Consider the following 19,887-nt stretch of genomic DNA (forward strand, 5'->3'; position numbering starts at 1 on the left):
GCTCACTCAGTTTCCTGGGGATGCTATTTTGGGTGATGCTGAACTTTCTTTTATTCTCAGATTTATACCACCAGCCTACGCCCTGCTGGTCAGTATTTGCTAAAGTTATCGGAACATGAAAAAGCCACTCTTCCTTGTGAGTTTTTCATCCCTTGGGGACACAGATCCCACTTTCTTCTACTCCCTGCTGACTTAGATTCCAGAGTAGACTATCTTTCAGCCTTCATTTTTTACTATGATTGCTCACTTTTGTCCTTTGCAATACCTCATAGGTATCTTAGTGATATTGTAGGAAGAAAGGGGCTATTAGGTGGACCCGATATTATATAAGAATTCTCTACTGAAGAACTTTCCAAACTATATTCCTTGGAATGTTCTACTTGATGCTAACAGGTATTCCATAGTTCTAGATCACTTTATTTAAACCTAAGTTTCTATTTGAGCACACAACACTTTTTCATAGCTACCTGGGCCTGTCTGTAGGCTGGGGCTGACAGTAGGTTTCCTTCCTGGCTCTTTTGTCCTTGGAGCAGCCAGTGATCTGGACCAGCTTTTGGACTTCCATGGTGCTTCTTTTCTTTTTTTGCCTTTTAGCAATACTCGGCACCAGGCTATTTACATGTGTTGTGATCTTCCCACTGATTTTATTTTTCTTTCTTTAATAGCAAAGAGGACAAACTCTAATAAGTTTCTACCATCTCACTAGTTGCTTTCAATATGTAATACAGATGCTGGACGCTTCATCCTGATGGGAGTGTGTGTGTGTGTGTGTGTGTGTGTGTGTGTGTGTGTGTGGTATAGAGCTGTGGGGGGGAGCAGTCTGTGAAATCAATCCTGCTAGTAGCCAGCTGGACATCTACATATGGGCTTTCTTTGCAGCCCCACTGCCCACGTTAGAGGTGCCTCAGATGTCTGCTAGTGATGGGAGGGTGAAAGAAGTTCTATTCTTCACCCCCTGGAGCCCTGAGGAAGGTTCAATCAGTTCTTCATTTCAAATTCACCACGATGGCATCCAATCCTACAGCACTGGTGGTGAAGTGCTGGGCACGGCGCCTGTGGTTTGGCTAGATGTGTGCCATCCCTTAGCTGGAGGCAGGGGGAGGCAAGGGGATGCAAGGCTGTTCCCTCACACTGTGAATATCCCCAGGCCCCCTTTTTCTTCTTCATATTAGCACTTTCCCCTCCTTTCCTGTCCCCTCACCTGGGTCTGTCTCCTGAGGTCTTCATCTTATCCCTATTCCAAAACTGTGGTCATTCTTCCAGCCATTTCTTGAGTTGTGGAAACCTTCAAGACTTTGGTAGGTTGAGATTGGTTCAGGATGGTGGAGTGGAAGGACATGTGCTTACTCCCTCTTGTGAGAGCACCAGAATCACAACTAACTGCTGAACAATCATTGACAGGAAAGACTGGAACTCACCAAAAAAGATACCCCACATCCAAAGACAAAGGAGAAGCTGCAATCAGATGGTAGGAGGGGTGCAATCACAATAAAATCAAATCCTGTAACCACTGGGTAAGTGACTCACAGACTGGAGAACACTTATACCTCAGAAGTCCACCCACTGGAGTGAAGGTTCTGAGCCCCACATCAGGCTTCCCAACCTGGGGGTCTGGCAACAGGAGGAGGAATTCTCAGAGAATCAGCCTTTGAAGGCTAGCAGGATTTGACTGCAGGACTTTGACAGGACTGGGGGAAACAGAGACCCCATTCTTAGAGGTCACACAAGTGTAGTGCGTGCATCAGGACACAGGGGAAGGAGCAGTGACCCCCATAGAAGACCGAACCAGACCTACCTGCTAGTGTTGGAGGGTCTCCTGCAGAGATAGAGGGTGGCTGTGGCTCACCATAGGGACAAGGACACTGGCAGCAGATGTTCTGGGAAGTACTCCTTGGCGTGAGCCCTCCTAGAGTCCGCCATTAGCCCCACCGAAGAGCATGTAGGTTCCAGTGCTGGGTCGCCTCAGGCCAAACAACCAACAGGGAGGGAACTCAGCCCCAACCATCAGCAGACAAGCGGATTAAAGTTTTACTGAGCTCTGTCCACCAGAGCACACCCAGCTCTATCCATCACCAGTCCCTTCCCATTAGGAAGCTTGCACAAGCCTCTTAGATAGCCTCACCCACCAGAGGGCAGACAGCAGAAGCAAGAAGAACTACAATCCTGCAGCCTGGGAACAAAAACCACATTCACAAGAAGACAGACAAAATGAAAAGGCAGAGGACTCTGTACCAGATGAAGGAACAAGATAAAACCCCAGAAAATCAACTAAATGAAGTGGCAACCTTCCAGAAAAAGAATTCAGAATAATGATAGTGAACATGATCCAGGACCTTGGAAAAGGAATGGAGGCAAAGATCGAGAAGATGGAAGAAATGTTTAACAAAGACCTAGAAGAATTAAAGAACAAACAAACAGAGATGAACAATACAATAACTGAAATGAAAACTACACTAGAAGGAATCAATAGCAGAATAACTGAGGCAGAAGAACGGATAAGTGACCTGGAAGACAGAATGGTGGAATTCACTGCTGCGAGACACAAAAAAGAAAAAAGAATGAAAAGAAATGAAGACAGCCTAAGACACCTCTGGGACGACACTAAATGCAACAACATTCGTATTATAGGGGTCCCAGAAGGAGAAGAGAGAGAGAAAGGACCCGAGAAAATATTTGAAGAGATTATAGTCGAAAATTTCCCTAACATGGGAGAGGAAATAGCCACCCAAGTCCAGGAAGTGCAGAGAGTCCCAGGCAGGATGAACCCTAGGAGAAACACCCCAAGACACATAGTAATCAAACTGACAAAAATTAAAGACAGAGAAAAATTATTAAAACAAGGGAAAAATGACAAATAACATAAAAGGGAACTCCCATAAGGTTAAGAGCTGATTTCTCAGCAGAAACTCTACAAGCCAGAAGGGAGAGGCACGATATATTTAAAGTGATGAAAGGAAAGAAACTACATCCAAGATTACTGTACCTGGTAAGGATCTCATTCAGATTCAATAGAGAAATCAAAAGCCTTACAGACAAGCAAAAGCTAAGAGAATTCAGCACCACCAAACCAGCTCTACAACAAATGCTAAAGGAACTTCTTTAAGTAGGAAACACAAGAGAAGAAAAGGACCTACAGAAACAAACCCAAAACAATTAAGAAAATGGTCATAGGAACATACATATTGATAACAACCTTAAATGTGAATGGATTAAATGCTCCAACCGAAAGACACAGGCTTGCTGAATGGATACAAAAACAAGACCCGTATATATGCTGTCTACAAGAAACCCACTTCAGACCTCGGGACACATACAGACTGAAAGTGAGGGGATGGAAAAAGATATTCCATGCAAATGGAAATCAAAAGAAAGCTGGAGTAGCAATTCTCATATCAGATAAAATGAACTTTAAAATAAAGAATTTTACAAGAGACAAGGCAGGACACTACATAATGATCAAGGGATCAATCCAAGAAGAATATATAACAATTATACATATATATGCACCCAACATAGGAGCACCTCAATATATAAGGCAAATGCTAACAGCTATAAAAAAGGAAATCGACAGTAACACAATAATAGTGGGGGACTTTAACACCTCACTTACACCAATGGACAGATCATCCAAAATGAAAATAAATAAGGAAACACAAGCTTTAAATGACACAATAGACCAGATAGAGATTTAATTGATATTTATAGGACATTCCTTCTGAAAACAGCAGATTACACTTTCTTCTCAAGTGCACACGGAACATTCTCCAGGATAGATCACATCTTGGGGCACAAATCAAGCCTCGGTAAATCAAAGAAAACTGAAATCACATCAATCATCTTTTCTGACCACAACACTATGAGATTAGAAATAAATTACAGGGAAAAAACCATAAAACCCACAAACACATGGAGGCTAAACAATACATTACTAAATAACCAAGAGATCACTGAAGAAATCAAAGAGGAGATAAAAAAAATACCTAGAGACAAATGATAGCGAAAATACGATGACCCAAAACCTATGGGATTCAGCAAAAGCAATTCTAAGAAGGAAGTTTATAGCAATACAATCCTACCTCAAGAAACAAGAACAATCTAAAATAAACAATCTAAGCTTGCACCTAAAAGAACTAGAAAAAGAAGAACAAACAAAACCCAAAGTTAGCAGAAGGAAAGAAATCAGAAAGATCAGAGCAGAAATAAATGAAATAGAAACAAAGAAAACAAGAGCAAAGATCAATAAAACTAAAAGATGGTTCTTTGAGAAGATAAACAAAATTGATCAACCATTAGCTAGACTCATCAAGAAAAAAACTGAAAGCATTTCCTCTAAGATCAGGAACAAGACAAGGATGTCCACTCTTGCCACTATTATTCAACATAGCTTTGGAATTCCTAGCCATGGCAATCAGAGAAGAAAAAGAAATAAAAGGAATACAAATTGGAAAAAGAAGTTAAACTGTCACTGTTTGCAAATGACATGATACTATACATAGAGAGTCCTAAAGATGCCACCAGAAAACTACTAGAGCTAATCAATGAATTTGGTAAAGTAGCAGGATACAAAATTAATGCACAGAAATTTCTTGCTTTCCTATACACTCACAATGAAAGATCAGAAAGAGAAATTAATGAAACAATCCCATTCACCACTGCAACAAAGAGAACCTAGGAATAAACCTACCTAAGGAGGTAAAAGACCTGTATGCAGAAAACGATAAGACACTGATGAAAGAAATTGAAGATGGCACAAACAGATGGAGAGATATACCATGTTCTTACATTGGAAGAATCAATGTTGTGAAAATGACTATACTACCCAAAGCAATCTACAGGTTCAATGCAATCCCTATCAAATTACCAATGGCATTTTTTACAGAACTAGAACAAAGAAATCTTAAAATTTGTATGGAGACAGAAAAGACCCTGAATAGCCAAAGCAAAGACCCTGAATAGCCAAAGCAATCTTGAGGGAAATGGGGCTGGAGGAATCAAGACTCCCTGACTTCAGACTACACTACAAAGCTATAGTAATCAAGACAATATGGTACTGGCACAAAAACAGAAATGTAGATCAATGGAACAGGATAGAAAGCCCAGAGATAAACCCACACACCTATGGTAAACTAATCTATGACAAAGGAGGCAAGGATATACAATGGAGAAAAGACAGTTTCTTTAATAAGTGGTGCTGGGAAAAATGGACAACTACATGTATAAGAATGAAATTAGAACACTCCCTAACATCATACACAAAAATAAACTCGAAATGGATTAAAGATCTAAATGTAAGACTGGACACTACCAAACTTTTAGAGGAAAACATAGGAAGAACACTCTTTGATATAAATCACAGCAAGATCATTTTTTGACCCACCTCCTAGAGTAATGGAAATAAAAACAAAAATAAACAAATGAGACCTAATGAAACTTAAAAGCTTTTGCACAGCAAAGGAAACTATAAATAAGGTGAAAAGACAACCCTCGGAATGGGAGAAAACATTTGCAAATGAATCAATGGACAAAGAATTAACCTCCAAAATATATAAATAGCTCATGCAGCTCAATGTTAAAAAAACAAACCCAATCAAAAAATGGGCAGAAGACCTAAATAGACATTTCTCCAAAGAAGACATACAGATGGCCAAGGGGCACATGAAAAGCTGTTCAACATCACTAATTATTAGAGAAATGCAAATCAAAACTACAGTGAGGTATCACCTCACACCAGTTAGAATGGGCATCATCAGAAAATCCACAAACAACAAATGCTGGAGAGGGTGTGGAGAAAAGGGAACTCTCTTGCACTGTCAGTGGGAATGTAAATTGACACAGCAACTATGGAGAACAGTATGGAGGTTCCTTAAAAAACTAAAAATAGAATTCCCATATGATCCAGCAATTCCATTACTGGGCATATACCCAGAGAAAAACATAATTCAAAAAGATACATGCACCCCAGTGTTCACTGCAGCACTATTTACAATAGCCAGGTCATGGAAGCAACCTAAATTCCTGTCAACAGGCGAATGGATAAAGATGTGGTATATATACACAATGGAATATTACTCAGCCATGAAAAGGAATGAAATTGGGTTATTTGTAGAGACGTGGATGGACCTAGAGACCGTCATACAGAGTGAAGTAAGTCAGAAAGAGAAAAACAAATATCGTATGTTAATGCACATACGTGGAATCTAGAAAAATGGTACAGAAGGAACTGGTTTGCAAGGCAGAAATAGAGACACAGATGTAGAGAACAAACATATGGACACCAACGGGGGAAAGTTGGGGGGAGTGGGATGACTGGGAGATTGGGATTGACATATATAGACTAATATGTATAAAACAGATAACTAATAAGAACCTGCTGTATAAAGATAAAAAAAAAAAAAAGACTCTGGTAGGTCATAGCAATCTTTGTCCTTGCCATTTCCGCAGACAGGCAGGAGGAGAAACAGAGTGATGGCTCCTAAAATCTGTGTATGTGTGTTTGCGTGTGTGTGTATAAGCATCCATGGCAATCTGTGCTGTAAGGAACATTTTGTTTTTTTCTCTGATTATCTGCATGACTCCAGATCTTTAAGGAGCACTAGACATCTTGCATTTGGAGGGTTAACCTCCTGCCAATACTTGATGGTTGCAAAAACTTATGGGCCACATTGTGCAGAAAAGTTTTTTTTCTCCTTTCTAACGCTGGCTCAAATTACAAAGTCCCTGTTCCAGTTATCTATTTTTGTGTAACAAATTACTCCCAAACTTAGTGACTTAAAAAACATATTTATCTTGCTCATAAATCTTACACTTGGGCATGGCTCAGCCAGATGATTGCTGCTCTGTGATGTCTGGGTTGTTCTCAGCTGCAGAAATGTGTGGTCTCACACTGGTTTCTCTCCAGCATTGTGGCCTCAGCGTAGATAAACTTACATGGCGGCTCAGGGTTCCCAGGGGGGGGTGTTCCAAGAGATCAAGGCAGAAGCTTCAGGGAGTTTTTTTCACCTAGCCACGGATATCATGGAGAATCACTTCTGCTACAGTCTACTGGCCACATAAGACCAGCACAGATTCAGTGTGGGAGGGGCCTAAACAAAGTCAAGAATGTCAGGAAGCAGGGATCGTTGAGGGGATCACCTTGGAGACTGGCTACCGTAGCCTCTTTCTGTTCAACTTTGAAAGGAAAACTGATTGTTTTAAAAAAATTAATTTATTGATTTTTGCTGTGTTGGGTCTTCGTTTCTTGTGCGAGGGCTTTCTCTAGTTGTGGCAAGCGGGGGCCACTCTTCATCACGGTGCACGGGCCTCTCACTATTGCGGCCTCTCTTGTTGCGGAGCACAGGCTCCAGACGCGCAGGCTCAGTAGTTGTGGCTCACGGGCCTAGTTGTTCCGCAGCATATGGGATCCTCCCAGACTAGGGCTCGAACCCGTGTCCCCTGCATTAGCAGGCAGATTCTCAACCACTGCGCCACCAGGGAAGCCCAAAACTGAGTTTTTAAAATGCAGATTAAATTTGCATAGGATGTAACAAAACTGTACCCAAAAGCTTCGGTGGATATTCCAACAGAAAGAAGAGATCAGGACACATGTTTTCTATGCTCTTTCCAGCCATTGTGTTGTCTTTATTAAATGGAATATTGAATTAGAGGCAAAGAGTGTTTGTATTCTGGTGTTCCATTTTATGGAATGGCAGTCATGTTATCCACCCTGGCTCTCGAAGAATCCATCTTGATTCTGTACACTCAGTTTTGCATGTTGTATCAGAGAGGGAGGAAATCCTGGATGCTGGCTTTAAAACGAGAGTAAGGCATCCAAACTACTGTGAAACCAGCAGTCATCCCATCTCAGCTCCCAACTTCACACTGAGCAGTAACAAAAGAAATAAACGGAGACTAATGATGCTTTGGTTTGGGAAATAATGCTTACATGCACAGGATGCATCCACTTAAGTCTTTTAAAAACCAATTGTTCTAATGATTTTATTGCTCCGTAACAAAATAAACCAAACCGACATTAATTCGAAGGTCATTGTGAATTGAAGTTTAACTGCATTAATGACTGATAAGATGCAAGTCTGAATGCTAGGAGGAGGCTTGAGGAGGAAGGCATCACAGTATATTGCATTCTTGTAAACATTAGTACAAATACAGAGTAATAGAGATTCCTCTAGTTGATGCTAAATAGGCCCCAAGTTCCTCTGTTTTCAGAGGGATGAAGCATTAAGGATTATTTTCCACTTTATATCTGCTGGGGCATAATATTCTGCCCTAAAGAAGAATGGATTCCTATTTGGCTACTTTTCTCCTAAGATGCTGTTTTTGGTTCTCCTCCATGTTTCTGGTTCCCTGCAAGGTGGGCTCAAACTCCCTTCAAAAGGGAGTCCTACAGGATGGCAGGAGGGGAAACCGTCCCCAGACAGAGGATGTCAAATGAAGATGAAGCACTCATGGAGACTTTTTTCCACATTCACTTCCCCAGCTCCATCTCCTTGGGGAAAGGACTTCATAATTGAAAGGGCTGTATAATCATCAATAACTAAGAGCTCTTTGCCCCACCTTACCCCACTGGGCCCACTGTTTCCTTCCATGTCTCGTATCCTGCCTCCGTCACCTTTGTCAGTAACTAGAGTAGCCGGAGGGACTGCCTGACAGCAATTTTGGGGCAGATCATGTCTTTGCAGTTGGTGTCACATCAACTTATCCTTCACATCTAACGCAGGCCACCAGGACTTACTCGGAGGCCAGAGAGACAGCTCGATCACAGTGAGGGGCTTGTGGGGAGTACTGGGGGCTAGGAAGTAGGGCTTCCTGATGCTCTGCAGAGAGACTGTTGGGGGCTTAGATGTGATGATGCTGATTGGTCGGTACTGGGGACAAAGGTCTGGAACCAGAATCACACTTGGCTACGTGGATCTGAGCCTCAACTGGGGCCACTCCACAGACTGGAGCATCCTCCAGCGGGTTAACTGACACCACATGGACAGGGAGGGAGTTGAGTCCTGGGGGATGGCGGTGGTTACTCGGCTCTGCTGGCCAACTCTCTCAGCCTCACCCCCATCTTTGGGCAGCCTGGATGTGCTGTGGGATGCGCCTCCTGCCTTGTGGCTGTTCCCCCACAGTCTCAGATTCTTGAGTCTTGTCTCACTGTTTCCTGGGTGGCGGGTCAGCGCAGCAGCCCCTCTGGGTTAACACAGTGTGAGGTGAGTTTGCCGACTGCAAAAGGAGGAGGGGCCAGCAATCAGATGTTTTCTAGAACGTCGAAGGGAACCAGACCTCTCTTCTTTCCACTGAGGACTCTGATAAAGCCGTCTTGTTCTTCTTCAGAAGTCACACAGATCTGGAAAAAAGGAAGAAAAAAAGAAACGTGTCAATGGGAAAGAAGCTAGAACCCGCGGCTTGAGTCACCGCTGGTTGAAGTCAGTGGAACACCAAATTGGAAAAGGGAGACTGGTTTAGGGAAACCGAGGCTCGGTGAGAAAAATATTTGATAAGAAATTAAGCAGCATCCTGGGTTTGGAACTAGGTCCAGGCGTTGAATGTTTTCTGAGATTCAGCTTTACGAATGAGGATCAGTAAAGCAGGATTGATGATTCTGTGTCCCCCTGAAGAGTCCCTATGAGGACAGAATGAGATAATGCTTATCACAGAGCCTAGCATTCGGCATGCAATGAGTCCTCAATATATTATTTTAAAATCCAAAATAATGGCTACCATTTAGCAGGCTCCTGTCATATGCCTGGAAGTTTATACATATAATGTCAGGAAGCCAAAGGAAGCTATTTCATTCTTGGTCACAAGAAAATAGATGCTATCATCTTGCATATTCCAGAGTAAGACCACCTATGCTGGACTTAAAAAAGGAGGTGGTTAAAATCCATTTGGGCATTTTGTCATTCACCACTAACAGGCCATTGAAGGGCGTGTAAGGGTGGCTGTGGCCAGCTGTAAATGAGAAGCAGTTCTGAAGGGCTGTCAGCATGCTGAGTTTCTCCTGCTGAACCTGCTTCCAAGGGTGGTGAGTTTTGTCTTTGGTTGGACTGCCTAGAAACAGAGCCTGAGACAGGAATCCCTGTGCAAGTGACTTGCTGTGGGAGTGCTCTCGGGAGGTGGGACATGAGGGAAGCAGGATGGGGCAGGAGAAGGAGCTGGCAAGGGTGTGGTCTCAGCTGGAGGTGAACCTCAGCCTGATCCCACAGCGGGCGCCGTAGCGTTAACTGTGTCATAGGATTGACCCACTTTCAAGCAAGGGGTCTGGCATTTTGGACCCCACATTAGTCCTTGGTCACTGGCTGCTGACCTGCGGAGTGAGAGCGTAACTCTGGTGAGGCAGCTTTTGTTCCACCAAGGGGTATTCGCTGGAGAAGGGGCAGCTATGAGTTGTTAGTCGCTGACATAGCAACTGGAAGATGGGTGCACACGCCTAGTGAAGGGGATGTAGGCAGGGCACCAACAGAAACCAATAGAGCGGGTTCTTCTTTTACACAGAATAAGGAGCTTTATGATTAAGTATTAGGATACTTAAAGAGCTTGATTTGTGACTCCTGAGGCTTGGGGCACACAATGGACTGGTATCTGATTCATGTTTCAGAAATCTAACACCTGGCAGTTAAGTGCCCCTCTTGGCTCAGTTCCATTTTAGTCCTATCTGGCTAAAGTCCTTCAGTCTAACCCACTTCCGGGAGCGCATATGCTAATAATATCTAAGGTTTCCCCCTGCATTGCCTCCAAGCTCGTTAACATTTAAATATGCTGCCACTTATAGCAGAAGAACAGTCATTTTATTTAAAAAGATTTTTTGCCTAGCATTCTTAGACTCAGTTTTCCCCTCAAAATACCTGTGAAAAGATAGGGAGTTGGAGGTGGGGAAGAAATGTCAAAATACTGAACGCCCAGACTGACAGCCATTCCAGAAGCTGAAAGTTCCATAAGACCTTTGGAGCTGAGCTCAACTGATGACAGAAGCAAATTGTGCTGCTGGACCAAGGATAAATCTACCAGCCTAAAAGATGACGCAGACCTTGTTGGTTGATATCAACAGTCATTACTGCCCCCTTCCCATGCAGCAGAGTCTGGACTTCTGTTCTGTTGTCCATCCTTAACCCTGCAGGACTCAGGTAAATCCTAATTGGTCCAAGTCTGTTTCTACCCTCCTTGCTAATGATTCTTAGTGGTTCCCATGGGACTCAGTTCCAGCCAATGAAACAGGATGGAATATCTGCTCGGAAACTTCTGGGAAGAGTTACTTTCCTCTTAAAAGAGATGCACTAGGAAGAAAATCTCTTCCTTTTTCTGGCAAGGATTCCTGGAGTGGCTGCAGCCATCTGTGACCACTAGGGGAGGTGGCTAACATTTCAAGCATAGCAGAACAGAGGGGTGGAGGAATCTAGATCCCTCTCCGATCATGGGGTCAAGCTGCGGAATTACGAATACAAGAACTGCCCTTACATCTTATTATATGAGTAAAATATATCTTTTGCGGTTGACTCAATTGGAGTTTTGTGACTTGAGATATGTATTAGTTCACTTCTGCTGTCATAAATTACCAGAAATTAGTGGCTTTCAACAACACAATCTATTATATCACAGTTCTCTAAATCCTATATCTAGTGGGCTTGGCCAGTTTTCTCTGCTCTGGGTTTCACAAGGCCAATATCAGGGAGTCAGTAGGGTCCTATTCCTTTCTTTCTCTTCTATTTCTCTAGGAGAGAATCCAATTCCAGGCTCATTTAGGTTGTTGCCGAATTCAGTTACTTGTAGTTGTAGGACTGAGGTCCCTGTTTCCTTGCTGGCTGTCAGCCAAGGGTCATTCTCAGCTTCTAGAAGCCACCTGAATTCCCTGACTTGTGGCCCCTTCCTACAGCTTCAAATCCAACAAGGGTGGGTTGAGTCCTTCTCACACTTAATCTCTTTCTGACCTGCCCTTCTGCCTCATCTCTCTTCTGCCCTCTTTTGCTGCATCTCTCTTTCTCCAGCCAGCTACATTTCACTGCTTTTAAGGGCACAAATGATTAGATTTGGCCAATGTAGACAATCCAGGCTATCTCCCTGTCACGTGGTCCATAACCTGCAATAAAATCACATCTGCAAATTTGCTTTTACATAGGAAACAAATCCAAACAAATCTGGATTTGTTTCCTATGGTGGCTACAACAAATTACCATAAATTTTGTAGATTAAAACAACACAAATTTATTATCTTGCAGTCTTGGAGATCAGAGTCCCCAAATCAGGGTGTCATTAGGTCTGTGTTCCTTCCAGAGGCTCTAAGAGAGAATCTGTTTCCTTACCTTCAGCTTCTAGAGGCCACCTGCATTCCTTGGCTCATGGTCCCTTCCTGCATCTTCAAAGCCAGCAGCACAGCATCTTCAAATCCCTCTCTTTCTTCCTCTCTACTTCTACTGTCACATCTCCTCTGACTAGGACCCTCCTGTCTGCCTCTTATAAGGATCCCTGTGATTACATTAGGTTTACGTGGGAACCTACTTAACTTAAAGAAAACCTGCTGTAGAGGAAAGTGGGCTGATTGAGAAGAAGGAAATAAACACTAAATTAAGATCAATGTTAGAAGTGATGAAAGCCTGAATCAAGCTTCAGAAAATTAAAGTGAAGTGCGGGACTATCTTGAAACATTCTCCTAGGAAGAAGTGAAGTGATAAAGTGGGAAGCAATAAAGAGATTAAAACCATAAGGGAAATATGATAAAACAGAGATGATTCAACTGAAGCATTATTAAGTTCCTGAAGGAAGAAGCATTAAGATCAAAAGGCAAAGGACCAACTGGGGGAATCGTTGGCCACACATGATAGATCAGGTGTAATTTTAAAGGATAGAAAACTTTTTCAGTAGTGTAAGAAAACAAGAAAGTACACAGATTATTCATAAAAGAAATACAAATGTGTTAAAATTTCAACCTCTCTAAGCATCCAGGAAATGAGGATTAACATGAAATATTATTCACTTATCAAAACAACAGATATCATTTTGTATGATATACAAATATGTAAAAAATAGTAATGTTCAGTTCTGGCAAGGATGTGGTAACCTGAATATTTTCATAAACAGCTGATGTGGGTGTAAACTGGCACAAATGTTTGGGAGGCAATTTGGCAGTATGTATCAAGAACTGTAAAAATTGTTTATCTGTTTTCCTGTAAATTCTAAAGCATATTCTAAAGAAGTAATCAGAGTTATAAAAAACAATTTAGGTTTAGAGGTGTTCATTGCAGTTATCCACAATAGTTTTAAAAACTCTGAATATCCAATCATAGAGGAAAACTTAATACATTCTTGTACACCTACACTAGGGGTTGGAAAATTTTTTCTGTAAAGGACTAAATAGGAAACATTTGTAGGCCACGTGGTCTCCACTGCAATGACTCAACCCAGCTGTTGCGGTGTGAAAGCAGCCGCAGGCAGTGCAGGCAATACATAGATGAATGAGTGCAGCAGTGTTCTAATAAACTGTATTTCAAAAACAGGGCCAGACTGATCCATTGGTTATAGTTTCCCAACCTCTGCTCTACATGATGATATGTTATACAACTGCTAAACCATGTTTTTTTTTTTTTTTTTTTTGTGGTACGCAGGCCTCTTACCGCTGTGGAGCACAGACTCCGGATGCGCAGGCTCAGTGGCCCTGGCTCACGGGCCCAGCCGCTCCGCGGAATGTGGGATCTTCCTGGACTGGGGCACGAACTCGTGTCCCCTGCATCGGCAGGCGGACTCTCAACCACTGCGCCACCAGGGAAGCCCAAACCATGTGTTTTGATAAACATTTAGTAACTAAGTTTTTTAAAAAGTTGGGAAACTAAATATAATATGATATCAAGATAAGAATTAGAAGAAAAGTCTGGTGGGAAATAACATGAAAGTAATTATGTCGATAGTTGCTTGATGGCTGAATTACCTGTGATCTTTACTTTCTTCTTTGTAATTTTTGAGGGTATTTTCCAAATTTTCTCCACAATAAAAGCATTTTAGTTTTATTAATCTAAAAATGATTTATCCATTTTTCTTTAAAGCTTTTATAGGACACAAGAATCAATTAAAATAGTTCTCTAAGGATGACAGAACTATGGATGAATTAAAACATAGTTTTATGGTGTTTATGTTGATTTAATAAGGATAGTTTTTAAATTTCAAAAATGAAGAAAAGATACTCGTGTCAATGCAAACTCTAGGTGTGTTCACAACAAAAAGATAACTTAATTCTATCTGCAGCAAAAGTTCTGTGAAAAAAATAATGTAATAATTTTGAGACAAATTAACCCCAGAGGCAGAAATTTCATCAAAGAGATGCATTACATTTGTTTTCAGGATTTAATTTCTTCTACTTCCCTGCTAATGACCATTTGTCTCTTTCTATTTTTAGAGTTTTAATATCATGCTATTTTCTGATGTTTACTAGGTAATTTTAGGTGGCACTGGCCACTGTAGATGGATGTCCCAGTTAGGCTTTTCTCTGAATGATGACGGCAGCAAGGGTAATGACCCCGTTCAGCACCCACGGTGGTCAGGCATTGTGCTGACGCTTTACACAGGTGATACATGTAACTTTCACCTCCATGTCAAGAGACACATGCTACTATGCCAATTTTACAGATGAGAACATTGACTTTCAGAGATGACTTTGTCAAAATCACCCAGGATACAGATCCATTTCTGTATGATACTGGAATCTGTGTTTTGCTACTACATTAGACTCCCCTCAATCAACAAGCATGTTTTGAACTTTTACACGTAAAATAATTTGAGACACTAAAGTGGAGACAAATTTAAAATTTCTTCTCAATAATAGATTTTTAAAATGGAATTTTCTTTCAGGGGGCTGATATTTTCCAAAAATTGGTACCCACATTGATGACAAAGATCGAAAATAGAGATTTGTATAGGAGTAAAGAGATCTCAGTGCCTTTTGTTGACCCATATGTAATTGGAAATAAAAATGCCTTTAGGGCTTCCCTGGTGGCGCAGTGGTTGAGAGTCCACCTGCCGATGCAGGGGACACGGGTTTGTGCCCCGGTCCGGGAAACTCCCACGTGCCGCGGAGCGGCTGGGCCCGTGAGCCATGTCCTCTGAGCCTGCACGTCTGGAGCCTGTGCTCCACAACGGGAGAGGCCACAACAGTGAGAGGCCTGAGTACCACAAAAAAAAAAAAAAAAAAAAATGCCTTCAGTTGCCAAAGAACTACTATAGGGCTTAAAAGTGAAAAATGGAAATGAAGGTCATTCTCAAATCTTAGCTTTGATCGGAGCACCTGGGACGTCTGTAAAAAAAGGCTGATTCCCTGCCTTTGTCCTGAAAGTTTCTGCTTCAGCAGGTGTGGGATGGAGTTAGAAATCTGCATTTTCAGGGACTTCCCTGGTGGCACAGTGGTTAAGAATCCGCCTGCCAATGTAGGGGACATGGGTTCAAGCCCTGAACTGGGAGGGTCCCACATGCCGTGGAGCAACTAAGCCTGTGCACCACTACTTCTGAGCCTGCGCTTTAGGGCCTGCGAGCCACAACTACTGAGCCCGCGGGCTGCAGCTACTGAAGCCCGTGTGCCTAGAGCCTGCACTCCATGACAAGAGAAGCCACTGCAATGAGAAGTCCGCACACCACAACGAAGAGTAGCCCCTGCTCGCCGTAACTAGAGAAAGCCTGCGCGCAGCAACGAAGACCCAACACAGCCAAAAATAAAATGAATTAAAAAAAAATAAAGAAATCTGCATTTTCAGCAAGCTCCCAGGTGATTCTGATTCACATGGTGCAAAGACCATACCTTAGAAATACCAGGCTAGACAAATATCAGGGTTATAGCCCTTTCCTAAACAATTATGGGTAGATTCATGCGGTTCCAGGTTCAGGCCAAAATGCTGTGTTGTGTCTCGAGCGTGTCTAATTAAAGATGGTGGGTTGTTTGTCTCACCCCCACCCCGGCAGGTTGTCAGTTCAACCATTAGAGTGGAGAATGTGAGCTCATTCCCAGAAAAATTTTTTTTCAGGGGGAATACGGCCAAGGGATTGGTAGAAGTCTTTGAGCAGCTGTTCTGCTTCTGGAAATTGATCAACTTAAGCAAATTTTAACTTGCCTTCTGTTTTCACTGATTTGTATTTTAATAACGTAAAACAATGTTTAATCTCAAATGGGGAAGCAAAAGATTATTCTGAGAAAAAAAATCAAACAAGCTAGCAAAATTATGTAATAATGCTTTGCCAATAAAGATGAACATCCTTCCCGAATGTATTTCATTCAAAAGACTTTCCAGATTTTGTAACAGGAAGGATACAGTGGGTAATCCTGGAGAAGTTTGAAACACTGGTGTGGAATCCAGCTGGGAAATGTCCCATTTGCTTTGTGGGATGTTTATGGCATTAGAGATGGGGTCTCAGTCTGATAAGGGTGATTCCATTGCCTGGAATCAAGAATGACTCAGTAGGGCTTCTGTATGAGGAAGAATTTGTTTCCAAGGGCCCTTCTGGTCCTAGGACACTTGCCCTGAGGACACTTGCTTCCCGGAACCAAACTATGCAAAAGGCACTTTACATTCTGTTTGTTCCACATTGTCCAGGGCACATGGCTCAGTGGAAGGCACTGACTTGAGGCTTGCAGACCTATCTTTAAGTTCCAGCCTGGCCACTTACCAAGTTTTTGCCCCTTGAGCAAGGTACCTGACCTCTATGAACCTTTGTTTCCTCATTTATAGGGCATGTATAGAACTTCAAAAAAATGTAGGTATATAAGCTCTATAAATAATGTATAATCTATATGTTTGGTTCCCAGGGAAGGCAAGTGAGCTTCCTAACACTTTGGTTTTGCATGTTTAGATCCTCCTACACTAATATCATTGGACTAAGAATATCTTCTCTCAAAGTGAATACTTTGCTTGTGACTCCACTCATTCAGACTTACATGTACTGCTATTTGTCAAAGTGAGTTACTCTGGGGCTTCCCTGGTGGCGCAGTGGTTGAGAGTCCGCCTGCTGATGCAGGGGACGCGGGTTTGTGCCCCGGTCTGGGAAGATCCCACGTGCCGCGGAGCGGCTGGGCCCGTGAGCCATGGCCGCTGAGTCTGCGCGTCCGGAGCCTGTGCTCCGCAACGGGAGAGGCCACAACGGTGAGAGGCCCACGTGCCGAAAAAAAAAAAGAAAAAAAAAAAAGAGTTACTCCGTTTTGGTCATACTTGGTATGTGTTTGTGTGCTTTACTCACCTGATTCTCTTTCAGTGTTATCTGCCCCTGTTCCTTACACCCAATGAAGGTTCTAACACATTTAAAAATCTTCTCATTTTGTTGTACTCTCTGAACAAAGTTGGCTGGAAAGAAGCCAATCCTGTCTTGAATTTTCCCCTGAAAGGAAAAAGGAGGCATGCATCCACAATTGTAGCATTCATTGTGATTATATTTACCAAATGACTTTTCTTCAAGAAAAAGCAATACTTACTTTCCACCAGTCTTCATTGGAGTCCTCTAGGAGAGTAATCATGTCTCCTGGCCTAAAATGAAGAATGAATGAATGAGTTGGGTGGGGAAGTAGAGGGGGTGAAAGAGAAAAAGATGGTCCTTTAAAGTCAGAAGTGGTAGCTTTTCACTTACACAAATAATCCTAAAATAAATAGGATTAAAATAAACATGACTTTTACCTGTTCTTCCCACCCATGAAAGTAGCTTTGTTAGATACTGAAAGCAAGTGTAATTTCTGTGCTGTATTTTAAAAATAATCTTTAGCTTTATTTTTATATTATACATAGATGATCATCTTTGCATTGAAAAAAACTCTAAAATTTGGAAGTCTAAAATATGAAAACTGGAGTTTCTTCATATTCTGCCCCATAATCCTCCTCCCATTGCCCAGAGGTGACCACTGTGAGTGGTTTCCTGTGCCTCCTTCTGGACCCTTTTTCATGCACTGACATTTATATAGAGATATAGATGTATTTGGCTGTTTCTTTTGTTTACTAATGGCATCTGGAATGAGACATTATCTCTATTATCAGCTATGTCTTCTCAGTACCTTCTTGAAACCATTTTTACTTAGTTCCACTTCCCTTGTCTGCCACCTTTTATGTAGGTATAATCTGGAATTTTGTTTTAGACTTGTGTGTGTGTCTGTTATATCCTTCATCAAGAATTACTTGGTTTAACTGAAGAATTACATAATGTTTTTGCTCTTGGAATTGTTGTAGATATGGTGATTATTTGCCACTTCTCATTGGATTTTCACATCCACGTGTATGTGTGTGTGTGTATGTGTCTTTTCATTCCTTCTTCTCTGCACCTAATGACACTTTTACAATCTGAAGATTGTACTCTTTTTCAACTTGGGAAAATCTTGTCTATTATTTTCACTGTTTTCTACCATTCATTTTTCTCTCTTCTTTCTTCCTGGAATTTCTATGCAACACATGTTGGACCTGCTGGATCAATCATCTATATCTTTTGTCTTTCTTACACATTTTCTGTCTTAAAAAAAGACTCTGTTTGGGACTTCCCTGGTGGCCCAGTGGTAAAGAATCTGCCACAACTAGAGAGAAGCCCGCACGCCGCAATGAAGAGCTCGTGTGCCGCAAGGAAAGATCCCGGATGCCGCAACTAAGACCCGATGCAGCCAAAAAACACAACAATAACAACCCCTACCCGCCCCAAAAGAACAACTCTGTTCTAAAATTTTTCTCAATTTAATTTTCCTAATTGCTTAATGGGCTTGTCTCTTCTAATATTTATTATAATACTGAGAATTAAAAAAAAAATTGAATTTCCAAGCACTCTGTATTATTTTCTGAAAGTTTCCTTTTAACATTTGTCACTTTATGTTATGGATGGAATAGTATGATGGATCTTTCTGAGGATATTATTATATATTTAGAACAATATTTCTCCCCTTTATTGAATGATTTGTTTCCACTAGGATTAGTTAGCCGGTTCCTTATCATACTACTTTACTTCTCCTTCCTATCAAGGTATTTTCTCCAACACCTGTTTCTCGGCTGTCTCTTTATATTCATGACTGAAATCAGAGGGTGTGAATCGCTGGGCAAGTTTCTCTGCTATCACATACATCTGTATCTGCAATGTATGAGGGTCAATTTCAGGCTCTGCTTAAGAGAGCAGGGTGTGTCAGTCGACGCATCTCATCTTTGGATGCTTGAGAGTATAGCAGACAAGCAGTCTGGAGCCTCCTACCACCACCCCAATGGCTAAAACAAGGGCGGCTTTCTTAACCCCAGGGAGGGAGAAGGTTAGATTATTTTCCTCCAAGTAGAGCTATCTTTTCCTTCCCTCCTGCTCTCTAGAAGCTCTGGAGGTCCAGAATTATCTCAACACAATTCTTTTTTTTTCTCAGTCTTTCATGCCCACACAGGAGCCCTCCTTGGGCAAGGGTTCCCTTTCTTTAGAGTACAGGTAATGGTTTAATTCTAGAGTCAAACACCATTGCTGCCTATTTCTCATTCTAAGTAGTAACACGGTGTTATGAACACTGTTGGGACTCTGTATCAGTTATATATTGCTATGGTAATGCTGTGTAACAAACAGCCCCCAAACCTCAAAGACTCACTCACATTCTTGGGTGTTGGCTGCTGGCTGGGATGACTGGGGTGATTTTGCCTTATTCCAATGTTTCTCATACCCCAGAAGGTCAGTTGGGACTTTCATGGCATTGCCAGGGCAGCAAATGGAAATGTGAAAAACACATAAGACCTGTATGGCCTAGGCTCAGAACTGACACATTTTCATTTCTGCCTCATTTTATTGGGCAAAGCAACTCTGCAGTGAGAGGAACTGTAAAGTCTCATGGCAAAGGGTATGGCTACAGGGTTGGTGAAGAATTGGGGCCATTAATACAATTCAGTCACCAAGACACCATTATGCTCTTTAATGAACCTGTTGTGAATTCAGTGTCTCTTTAGTGCT

General features: G+C 41.9%; 1 protein-coding gene across 2 annotated transcripts in view; it reads right to left on the bottom strand.

The window, feature by feature from the left end:
* Positions 1-7,960: 7,960 nt before the first annotated feature.
* STAC (SH3 and cysteine rich domain) overlaps positions 7,961-19,887 on the bottom strand; it is a 101,982-nt gene continuing 90,055 nt past the window's right edge. Inside the window, exons 9-11 of one of the 2 annotated variants that reach the window (XM_065885590.1) lie at positions 17,420-17,471; positions 17,188-17,325; positions 7,961-9,331 (exon numbers count right to left, since the gene is read on the bottom strand). In XM_065885590.1, the coding sequence (XP_065741662.1) occupies positions 9,233-9,331; positions 17,188-17,325; positions 17,420-17,471 (289 nt within the window). In that variant the 3' untranslated portion in view covers positions 7,961-9,232. The remainder of the gene's footprint in view (positions 9,332-17,187; positions 17,326-17,419; positions 17,472-19,887) is intronic. The other variant, XM_065885591.1, reaches the window with a different exon arrangement.

The sequence above is a fragment of the Phocoena phocoena genome, chromosome 10 (assembly GCF_963924675.1).
Source record: "Phocoena phocoena chromosome 10, mPhoPho1.1, whole genome shotgun sequence".
Lineage (NCBI taxonomy): Eukaryota > Metazoa > Chordata > Mammalia > Artiodactyla > Phocoenidae > Phocoena > Phocoena phocoena.